This window comes from Borostomias antarcticus (genome assembly GCF_949987555.1).
Source record: "Borostomias antarcticus genome assembly, chromosome: 25".
In the NCBI taxonomy this organism is placed as follows: Eukaryota; Metazoa; Chordata; class Actinopteri; order Stomiiformes; family Stomiidae; genus Borostomias; species Borostomias antarcticus.
Window position 1 is genome coordinate 6,665,710 of NC_140258.1, and position 11,271 is coordinate 6,676,980.

The window sequence follows — 11,271 nt, forward strand, 5'->3', positions numbered from 1 at the left end:
ACTGAAGATCAAGCCAGCCACAGCTGCTGACTAGCCTAAATGTCCCGGTCAGAGACAGCTCAGAGCTCAGAGACTGCCCAAACATGGTCGACATCATGAGGGCATTTTATGAATTTGAAGGGGCATTTTTGCCCCGATCCCTGGATGGCGAGGCTGTAGGGGGGTGGGGGGGAGCTGGTAGTGAGGGGGAGGCTGTAGGGGGGTGGGGGGAGCTGGTAGGGAGGGGTAGGCTGTAGGGGGGTGGGGGGGGAGCTGGTAGGGAGGCGGAGGCTGTAGGGGGGTGGGGGGAGCTGGTAGGGAGGGGGAGGCTGTAGGGGGGTGGGGGGAGCTGGTAGGGAGGGGGAGGCTGTAGGGGGGTGGGGGGGAGCTGGTAGGGAGGCGGAGGCTGTAGGGGGGTGGGGGGAGCTGGTAGGGAGGGGGAGGCTGTAGGGGGGTGGGGGGAGCTGGAAGGGAGGGCGAGGCTGTAGGGGGGTGGGGGGGAGCTGGTAGGGAGGGGGAGGCTGTAGGGAGGTGGGGGGAGCTGGTAGGGAGGCGGAGGCTGTAGGGGGGTGGGGGGAGCTGGTAGGGAGGGGGAGGCTGTAGGGGGGTGGGGGGAGCTGGAAGGGAGGGCGAGGCTGTAGGGGGGTGGGGGGGAGCTGGTAGGGAGGGGGAGGCTGTAGGGAGGTGGGGGGAGCTGGTAGGGAGGCGGAGGCTGTAGGGGGGTGGGGGGAGCTGGTAGGGAGGCGGAGGCTGTAGGGGGGTGGGGGGAGCTGGTAGGGAGGCGGAGGCTGTAGGGGGGGGGGAGCTGGTAGGGAGGGGGAGGCTGTAGGGGGGTGGGGGGAGCTGGTAGGGAGGCGGAGGCTGTAGGGGGGAGCTGGTAGGGAGGGGGAGGCTGTAGGGGGGTGGGGGGGAGCTGGTATGGAGGGGGAGGCTGTAGGGGGGTGGGGGGGAGCTGGTAGGGAGGGCGAGGCTGTAGTGGGGTGGGGGGAGCTGGTAGGGAGGCGGAGGCTGTGGGGGGGAGCTGGTAGGGAGGGGGAGGCTGTAGGGGGGTGGGGGGGAGCTGGTAGGGAGGGGGAGGCTGTAGGGGGGGGGGGGAGGCTGTAGGGGGGTGGGGGGAGCTGGTAGGGAGGGGGAGGCTGTAGGGGGGTGGGGGGGAGCTGGTATGGAGGGGGAGGCTGTAGGGGGGTGGGGGGGAGCTGGTAGGGAGGCGGAGGCTGTAGTGGGGTGGGGGGAGCTGGTAGGGAGGCGGACCCTCTACACCTCCAGGCCCAGGGGCCCATTTTTTCATGATCCGTCTATGGGTTCAGCAAGCCGAAGGCATGCGAAAATGATATCTTCATATTCAGTAACTGGTAAAGGTGCAGGGCATGTTCTCAGACCAGCTACAGGTCTATGCTGAACTATCTGGTCTGTGACGACTGACGAGAAACCATGCAGCACCGAAGCAGTGATGGATCTGAGACCCACACTCCCTACCTGTTAATGACAGTTCTTTCTCTCTGTCTCTCTCTCTATATCTAGCAGTATCGCTGCCATCTTCTAGTCTCGACATTGTGCTGAAAACTGGGCCCAGTCGCAAGGTCAAGAGGTGCGTATTGCAGCCAGGGTTCCTCTCAGGAAGTGAGTGAACGCCCACCCTAAAAGTCCTCCCTCCCTCCTCGTACTGACCTGCGTGTTTCTCCGTGCTGCGTGAACCCCCATCACAAACTTATCTCAGTTGGCCAGCGTTACGCTGAGAAAGAGCCGGACTTGGCCGGCCCGGTGCCGCTGGGTGGAACAACCGTCTGACCTCTGACCTTCTCTCTCCTCTCCCCCTCAGACACTCCGGTCCTCATAGCTCTGAGACCCAGGGAGGATCCTTTAAACAGCTCACCGGAGTGCTGGGAGAGTGTGTGTGTGTGTGTGTGTGTGTGTGTGTGTGTGTGTGTGTGCGTGCGCGAGCCCCAGACAGGCGGGGCAGCCAGTGCTGCTGCAACAGGCCAATAAAGTTGAACTCGAGATGTTCTCATATGGATCTCAGCTGCATGCGCGGTTCTACCATCTGTCTCCGTTCCGTCCCTCGTCTGGGAGATCGTCCTGATTAGAATGGAAGACCTGCCACCGACCCGGGGGCTTAAGCCTGCTCCGACGCAGACCACTCGAACCGTGGGAAGAAACGAGAAAAGACATTTGATATGCAGCGTTAAAAGTTCTCTATGGAAATAAAGTATGTCGAAGCCACAATCTGCATAACGCTGTTAAGGCCTCGCAAAATTCGACATTATTTCCGACCGGCAGTCCCCAGGCCCCCCCGGCAGTCCCCAGAGTGACAGAATGCGCTTGTTCTTAGCTGTACCGGGGAAAACAGACCCGCAAGGATGAAAAACACTTTAGTGAGAGATTGGCAGCCTTAAATAACCAGCCCCCCCCCCCTCAGACAACAAAGCCTTCTCTGGATGGAATTCCAAACCCCACATGTAGCCGGCCCACAGAGAATAAAGAGCTACCCCCCCCCCCCCCACACACACACACGTCAACCTCAACATAATTACAAGCAAGCCTACAAGAGGGGCTAATCATAATTGGCTGTCCTTGACTTGTCTGTGTGCTTCTGTGAGAGCCTGTATGAGTTCTGGAAGGAGGGTTGATCTATTCAGCAGGCCCATGAATGGCTCCTCTGTCTGTCCTTCTCCACTGAGAGAGAGACACACATGAGTGTCTGCGCACACAAAGGGCAATGTCAACAAAACACGCACGCGCACACGCACACACGCAGACCTGCAAAGACGTGCGCACACGCAAGCACACGCGGGCGTACACACACGACGTTCGCAAACAAACTGCCGCCCGTAGAATTTCCATTCAAAACGGATTTCTCGAAAACCTTCATCGGTTATGGTTACATGGGTTAAGTTATAACTAATCATGTACCATACATGTTAGTGCTTAACATTTAAGCAACCCCCAGTGCAACAGTAAATGTTAAGGGACCAATTCTAATGTTGACTGGCTGTGTTTCTGACAGTGAGCTATGTGCTGACTGCTATTTTAACTTTCACACAGGTGGACCAACATCACTTAACTCCTGCTGTACACTCAACACTGGGCTTCAACACATATCCTCAGAGGCACACACACAAGTGCGTACACACACACACACACACACACACACACACACACACACACACACACACACACACACACACACACACAATCATTCTTCCGTCTCCTTTCTCTCTCTGCATCATCCACCTCTTCCCTCTATCTATTGCTCTCCATCAACCCCCGTGTGTCCCCAATATTCACCTTCCACTGCCCCAACCGATCCTCCCTCTGCCCCCCCCCCCCCCCCCCCCCGCCACTACACCCCTCTCCTCCTACCTCAACCCTCCCCTCTGACCCCCCCGCCACTACACCCCTCTCCTCCTACCTCAACCCTCCCCTCTGACCCCCCCGCCACTACACCCCTCTCCTCCGACCTCAACCATCCCCTCTGACCAATCACATTCCCCCAGATACTCAGCTCTGATGTGCTGGGGGGCCTAAAGTTAACTTCCAGCTGCTTTGCTCAACTTCCGATCTTTGACACCTTCTCTGTTTCTGTGTCTGGGGAGAGTGTGTGTGTGTGTGTGTATCCAGAGCTGTCTGTCAGACATTTACAGCTCTCTAGTTGTTCAGTGTGTGTGTGTGTGTGTGTGTGTGTGGGAGAGATGTGTTTAATTTCTGACTGCTCTTTGCCCCTACCCCTCTGAGAGAGTCCAGACTCTGAGGAGTCATAAGGAAACTCATTTTCCCAGTGTTCCTAGGGGCGATGAGCCCCAGGGCCTCAGACAAGACTGTCCAAAGAGAACTTGGGTTGCTTTCGGAATGAACAAATAGAAGAAAACATTTTGAAACTTACAATGAAAATGTTCTTACGTTCTTAAGTTCAAGTGATAACTTCTGCTGTATACGCACTTCCAAGCTCTTATGCCAAAGAAATTAAGATCTTCTGAAAGATTAGCAAATGGTATGATAGGCTGGCATATCTTCACATGGTAACATAAATGATCATACTGAAGCCAATGAGTGGTCCGTGGGATTTGAATGTCCCACAAGTGCTTCATACAGCGGCCTGCCAGGTGTGCCTGGAGGGGGTTGTGATGATGATGATGATGATGATGGGGGGTCGCTGCAGGCGGCAGCGCATCATTTGTGTGCTATTTTTAAACACGACACACAAAAAAGAAAATGTGTGTGTGTGTGTTGAGTGGTGAGCCGGCAGAGAGCGGGAGGATTTACAGGGAGTCGTTGAGTCCGTTTCGACACCTTCCTCCCGCTGGTAAATCACAGGCGAACTGAACACAACACGGCTACTAATGACATTACCACCCCCCTCCTCCTTCTCTCTCCCGACCCTCTCTTCCACTCTTCTTATCTTCTCATGTCCTGCTCCTCCTCTCCTCCACCCCTCCCCTAGTTCTCCTGTCCTCTCCCCGTCTCCCTTTCCCCTCCATCTCCTCTCCTCCTCCCCTCCTGGACTCCCTCTAGTCACCTCTCCTCCACTCTCTACGACCCTTTTAAGACTTTGATCGCTTCATTTATTAATTCACCCTTGGCCCAGCCCTGCTCTATATCTGGTTCATAGAGAGAAATGGAAAGGACAACTGTTTATATAAAGCAATAAAACTATAAATGGGACTAGGCCTTGAATAACCATGCCCATGTCATAACCGCCATAACTTAACAGCAATAACACAACCTTGGAAAGTGCAGAGAGAGAGAGAGAGAGAGAGAGAGAGAGAGAGAGAGAGAGAGAGAGAGGGGAGGGAGGGATAGAAGGAGGCCTTACGAGGAGTGGAGTCAGTAAATCTGCTACAGGGCTTTCTCACATATGTCTCGTTTTTAAAGAGCTTCCTATGGCGAGCGGGTGTGTGTGGAGGTGTGAGCATGCATGTGTCTGTGTGTGTGAAGCATGTGTGGAGAATGTTAGTGAGTGTGTGTGTGCATGTGTGTCTGTGTGAAGCATGTGTGGAGAATGTTAGTGAGTGTGTGTGTGTGTATGTCTGTGTGAAGCATGTGTGGAGAATGTTAGTGAGTGTGTGTGCGTGTGTGTATGTCTGTGTGAAGCATGTGTGGAGAATGTTAGTGAGTGCGTGTGTGTGTCTGTGTGAAGCATGTGTGGAGAATGTTAGTGAGTGTGTGTGCGTGTGTGTGTCTGTGTGAAGCATGTGTGGAGAATGTTAGTGAGTGTGTGTGCGTGTGTGTATGTCTGTGTGAAGCATGTGTGGAGAATGTTAGTGAGTGTGTGTGTGTGTGTGTGTGTGTGGAGTGTGCAACATGTTTCCTGGGATTTCCATGCTGTCACAAAGACCCCTGTGAGACCGGCCTGTTTTCCCTGCAGTTAAACCAGAGAGGGAGTTAAAGCAGAGGGAGCACACCCTGCCGTAAAACTGTACTACAGTAACTCAGGGGCTCCATGGAAGGAACATCAAGAACCCCCCTCCACCCCATCCTCCTCTTCTCTCTCTCTCTCTCTCTCTCCCTCTTTCTCTGGTTCCACTACTCTGTAAGTGTGAGAACAGATTATTTAGGGAGGCATCCCATAGAGGAGTTTCAGGGTCACAGTACAGGGTCTTGATTTGTGTTATCTTCACTATCCAGGTGTGATACCACATCACAATATCACTATCCAGGTGTGATACCACATCACAATATCACTATCCAGGTGTGATACCACATCACAATATCACTATCCAGGTGTGATACCACATCACAATATCACTATCCAGGTGTGATACCACATCACAATATCACTATCCAGGTGTGGTACCACATCACAATATCACTTTCCAGGTGTGATACCACATCACAATATCACTATCCAGGTGTGATACCACATCACAGTATCACTATCCAGGTGTGATACCACATCACAATATCACTATCCAGGTGTGATACCACATCACAATATCACTATCCAGGTGTGATACCACATCACAATATCACTATCCAGGTGTGATACCACATCACAATATCACTATCCAGGTGTGATACCACATCACAATATCAGCAACAATCGCAAACACAATATTTCAGAATCTCTTTTAATGAAAGAGAGAGGTATTACATTGTTCTCAGTCATTGGTTACATAGTGGAGGGAGATGTTTAATGGAGATGTGCAGTTTTATTACAATTTGGACATGTCAGAGATGCTCATAGTTAACTGCATACAAAAGATGGTGATTGCTTTTGAGTTATCCCTGGAAACGAGATAGTTTACAGGTGAAAGATTTTCACTGAATAGTCTTTGTTTGTTATTTATACTGTACGTAGATTATATAAACACTGTGCAGAGGTTATGAAATGTTATGACACTGTATTAATATATGATACTATAGTACAGAGCATAGTATAGTACAGAATAGTAATATACTACAGTACAGGGTTGGAGTCAATTCAGTTTCAATTCAGTTGGGTCAGAATTTAAACTGAAATAATTCAATAACTGAAGTTATGTTAATTACTACAAATGTTTTGGTATATACAATTGATAAGAAGCTTTTTTGCATTAAAAGTTTTTCTGCCCAAAAAAATTCATAAATTGAAATGTACCTGATTGAGACTGAACGGACCCTAAAACCCTGGCGCAAAGGCTGGTGGATGATGTGAGATTTGAAGAGGCTGGTGGATGATGTGAGATTTGAAGAGGCTGGTGGATGATGTGAGAGAAGAGGCTGGTGGATGATGTGAGAGAAGAGGCTGGTGGATGATGTATGAGCAGATGAGGCTGGTGGATGATGTATGAGCAGAAGAGGCTGGTGGATGATGTATGAGCAGAAGAGGCTGGTGGATGATGTATGAGCAGAAGAGGCTGGTGGATGATCTATGAGCAGAAGAGGCTGGTGGATGATGTATGAGCAGAAGAGGCTGGTGGATGATCTATGTGTAGAAGAGGCTGGTGGATGATCTATGTGTAGAAGAGGCTGGTGGATGATGTACGTGTAGAAGAGGCTGGTGGATGATGTATGAGCAGAAGAGGCTGGTGGATGATGTGTGTAGAAGAGGCTGGTGGATGATGTACGAGCAGAAGAGGCTGGTGGATGATGTACGAGCAGAAGAGGCTGGTGGATGATGTACGTGTAGAAGAGGCTGGTGGACGATGTATGAGCAGAAGAGGCTGGTGGATGATGTACGTGTAGAAGAGGCTGGGGGATGATGTATGAGCAGAAGAGGCTGGTGGATGATGTGCATGTAGAAGAGGCTGGTGGATGATGTACGTGTAGAAGAGGCTGGTGGATGATGTACGTGTAGAAGAGGCTGGTGGATGATGTACGTGTAGAAGAGGCTGGTGGATGATGTACGTGTAGAAGAGGCTGGTGGTGTGCTTACTACTAACTAGAGCAGTGCAGTGGGACCTGTTAGCAGCTTGACATCCCGAGTGCTAAAAACACTCAATCTTCCATAACAGTTCATTTTCTGTTATAATCTTGCATCAATGAGCGGGTTTAGTGTGGTGTAGATCAGCGCCGTGAATCTCAACTGCTGCATTCATCCCCTTATCGACAGACTGGCCTATCAGTGTTGTAGCTTTTATCTATAATCTCCCATCGACATCAGCGGATGATGTCTGTCCATTTCGGGGCTCTTAGTCCCTACTGTGATTCGCCAGATAAAAGGAAGTGACACAGATTCGACATCCAAACGCCAGCAGCTCTCGCCAAAGAGATTCAGTATCATCAGTGATCTTGGGCTTAGCAAGCTAGCGACCTGCGGCACGGCGCATTCAGCCGCTCCTAGGCAGGGAGAGCCCAGCAGAGGGCAGCACAGACAGACAACCACACAGGAGGTCTCCAGCCTCAGACCAGCTCCTCGTCCCGACGTGGGAGAGGAGAGAGTAGACCTGGGGGAGGAACGTCACCTGGGGGAGGAACGTCATTGGAAGGCACTTGATTCTGTTCATAACAGAGAGAAAAAAAACATTCCTGTAGCTAATGATGCCCTTGCCATAAGAACAGAAATGCACTTTTTTTTTGTTTTACAATGTGCTTCACCCAAATAACTAAAGACACTAACAAGCTATACACTTTGGGATATTAAAAGCTATGCTAGCACGTTCCAGTGACCTGTAACACCATACAGTACTTGTGCTGTGGGGTGTGGAATAGGGCTTGTGCATGCTTTGCAGACTATTGCCAGTGTTCAAGTACATATAGGTCATGCCAAAGGTCTGCGGAAAACAAATACGTAATACATAGATCAAATAAATGAAAATAATGATTAAAGAATGACAAATACACCAAACAGTAACACCCTTTCAAAATCAAACATTCCAACACTGAAACTAAACACAGAAGGCAAAGAGACTAAGTCCTGATCAAATGGACACACTCATAAATCAAACCATGAACATTATTCTTACAGTACTGAGAATATATAAGGAGGATAGAAGAACATAAGGATGGTGGAAGATGGTTTCCTCCAACAGAGGAAGAACAGAAAGACAGGAGCAAGACATATCAACACAGATAATTGATGTCCAGTGCAGTGCTCGTACTAAATCAACCTACAGTACAGAAGAGAATTCACTCAGCATTCCAATATTACACTAATAGGTGTCATGTGCTGTACATTGTTGGGAGCGGTGCCGTCTTTGGGTGGGTCAGGGCGTCATTTTGGTGATCAAACCACGCGAGGGTCTCGCGGGCTTTCTGGTTGCCATTGGTTACCGTGAAGCTGCAGGATGCCCTGGAGAACCTCCAACCAGACTTTGTAGCAGAAGAGGTACTGCTCCTGCAGCCAGAGAGGGATGGGAGTTGTTAAAACAGACACGCACGCGCGCGCACACACACACACACACACACACACACACACACACACACACACACACACACACACACACACACTGTCATGGCACTGTACTGTCGTCCGCACACACACACACACACACACTGTCATGGCACTGTACTGTCGTCCGCACACACACACACACACACATACACACACACACACACACACACACACACACACACACTGTCATGGCACTGTACTGTACTGTACTGTCGTGGCACTGTACTGACCTTGGTCTGGATCATCCCATAGCGTTGTAGTCTCATCTCCTTCACAATGTCACTCATGTTGATCTGACAGTGTGGAGAGGGATATGGAGGTTAACGCTAGAGTCCTTTTACATTGCAAAGCCCTACCTCACCACAGGGGGCATATCTCTCACAATCACCGAACCCTCTCTCTGTGATAGTCCCCTGTGTCCCCGGCACACCTCCCTCTGCCACACCGTGGCTGCGTTCCAAATCGCATTCTTCCATACTATGTACCGGTAGTATGCCAAAAAGGATGTAGTATGTCCCAATACATACAGTAGTATGCCACATAAAGTATGTCAAAAAATACCAGAATGTCCTACTACATCCGGTCGTATTTTGCAGTATCAAGCCAGCAGACTTTTATGGCTACTCTTACCCACAATCCATTGCACGGCGGAAATTACGTCACATGTGCAAGTCGCGACAGCTGTTGGCAAATGTCGCTTGGACCGCGACAGATGTGGGCAAATGTCAAGGCGCAACGTTGCGACAAAGCGGTGTGTCCCAATTGTACGCACACTGCGTGCAAAGTACATACTTTCCAGGGGCAGCTGTAGTATATTGGTAGTAAAAAGTGGAAGCGTGCGATTCGGAAACGCGCGAAACGCGCCCGACGACGCCTGGGCCTCCGGGCCGGGCCGCTGTACTCACGGGCAGGTCGCTCTCGGTGAGGCTGAGGACGACGTCGGTGCAGATGAGCACGCCGGTGCGGCCGATGCCGGCGCTGCAGTGCACGGTGACCGGCCCCCTGCGGTGCACGGCGCGCAGGTAGCGGATAAAACGCACCAGCTGCTCCGAGCTGCGCGGCACGCCGTGGTCCGGCCAGCGCGTGAACTTCAGGTGACGCACCAGGTGGGCCCCGCCGCTCTGGAGAGGGAGAGGGGGAGGGGTGGAGGAGGGGTGTGAGCGTGTGCGTGTTTTAGTGTGCGTGTGGGTGTGTGTTTTAGTGTGCGTGTGGGTGTGTGTTTTAGTGTGCGTGTGGGTGTGTGTTTTAGTGTGCGTGTGTATGTGTGTTTTAGGGGAGTTGTTCGCTGGTTGGTCCGTCAGAATTCAAATAGCACTTTTATCAGACGAAACTCTTGTGTGGGAATTAGACGTCTGCTCAGAGAGCCGTGCTGACTGCAGTCTGACACCTGCACCCCCGCCCCACCCCCAGTGTTCATTTTGTTGACGAAAACTATGACGAAAATTATTCGTCACAAGAGGATGGTAAATGGTCAAATGGAAAATGGACTGCACTTATATAGCGCTTTTCCACCTTAGCGGCACTCAAAGCGCTTTACAATGGCCTCTCATTCACCCATTCACATACACACATTCACACACCAATGGCGGTAGCTGCCATGCAAGGTGCTAACCTGCTCATTGGGAGCAATTTGGCGTTAGGTGTCTTGCTCAAGGACACTTCGACATGTGGACAGTCGGAGCTGGGATTCGAACCACTGACCCTTCGATCATTGAACGATCCGCTCTACCAACCGAGCTACAGCTAAATAAAAAATAACTAAATAAAAAACACATTTATGATGACTAAAACTATGACGAAATCTATTGAAATTTTTGTCGACAAATAAACACTAAATGTTAGGGAGGGACGATTTGGGAAGAGATCCAATCAGAATGCTGAGATTTCTGTGAAAGTCGTGGCTCATGCTGAACAAACTCGAACACAGACAAAACGCATGAAATGTAATTCACTCGCTTTGTCCATCAGCTTAATAGATGTTTCCTCCAGGAGTATATATGACTTTGGAAATTCTAGAGAAACGGTTAAATAATGCATTACACTTGAACTAAACCCATTCGATTTTAGTTGATTAAATACTGTAGATTTAGTCGACTAAAATCTTAATACTATTTAGTCAACTAAAACTAAAACACTTCAGATGACTACAATATGACTAAAACTAAATAACATTTAAGTCAATGAACACTGCTCAGAATGTCTTGCTTCACTACTCTGACCCCCCCCCCCCCCTCACCTCCTTGTCCACCATGCGTATGATCTTGATGTGGAAGTACTCTTGGTGCTGCCGGTTCTCCAGGTGCAGCTGGTACCGGCCCACGTCCAGCGGGGCGCACTGCCTCTCCGGCCAATACCTGTCAGGGGGCGGGGACAGTACCGCTTACGTCCAGGAAATGAGAGGCTTTCAGCGGGAATGCAAAAATTGTAAAAACTCATCACGAATTGCTGATAGTTGAGCGTCTTTAGTCCATATTGTATATAAA

The 11,271-nt window shown here is 50.5% G+C and overlaps 1 protein-coding gene across 1 annotated transcript in view; it reads right to left on the reverse strand.

Moving 5' to 3' along the window:
• Positions 1-8,620: 8,620 nt before the first annotated feature.
• Positions 8,621-11,271, reverse strand: part of ptpn20 (protein tyrosine phosphatase non-receptor type 20) — a gene marked incomplete at both ends in the record, with an annotated part of 35,612 nt that continues 32,961 nt past the window's right edge. Inside the window, 4 exon segments of the mRNA XM_084458759.1 lie at positions 8,621-8,731; positions 9,019-9,081; positions 9,694-9,909; positions 11,025-11,142. Coding sequence (XP_084314885.1) covers positions 8,621-8,731; positions 9,019-9,081; positions 9,694-9,909; positions 11,025-11,142 — 508 coding nt within the window.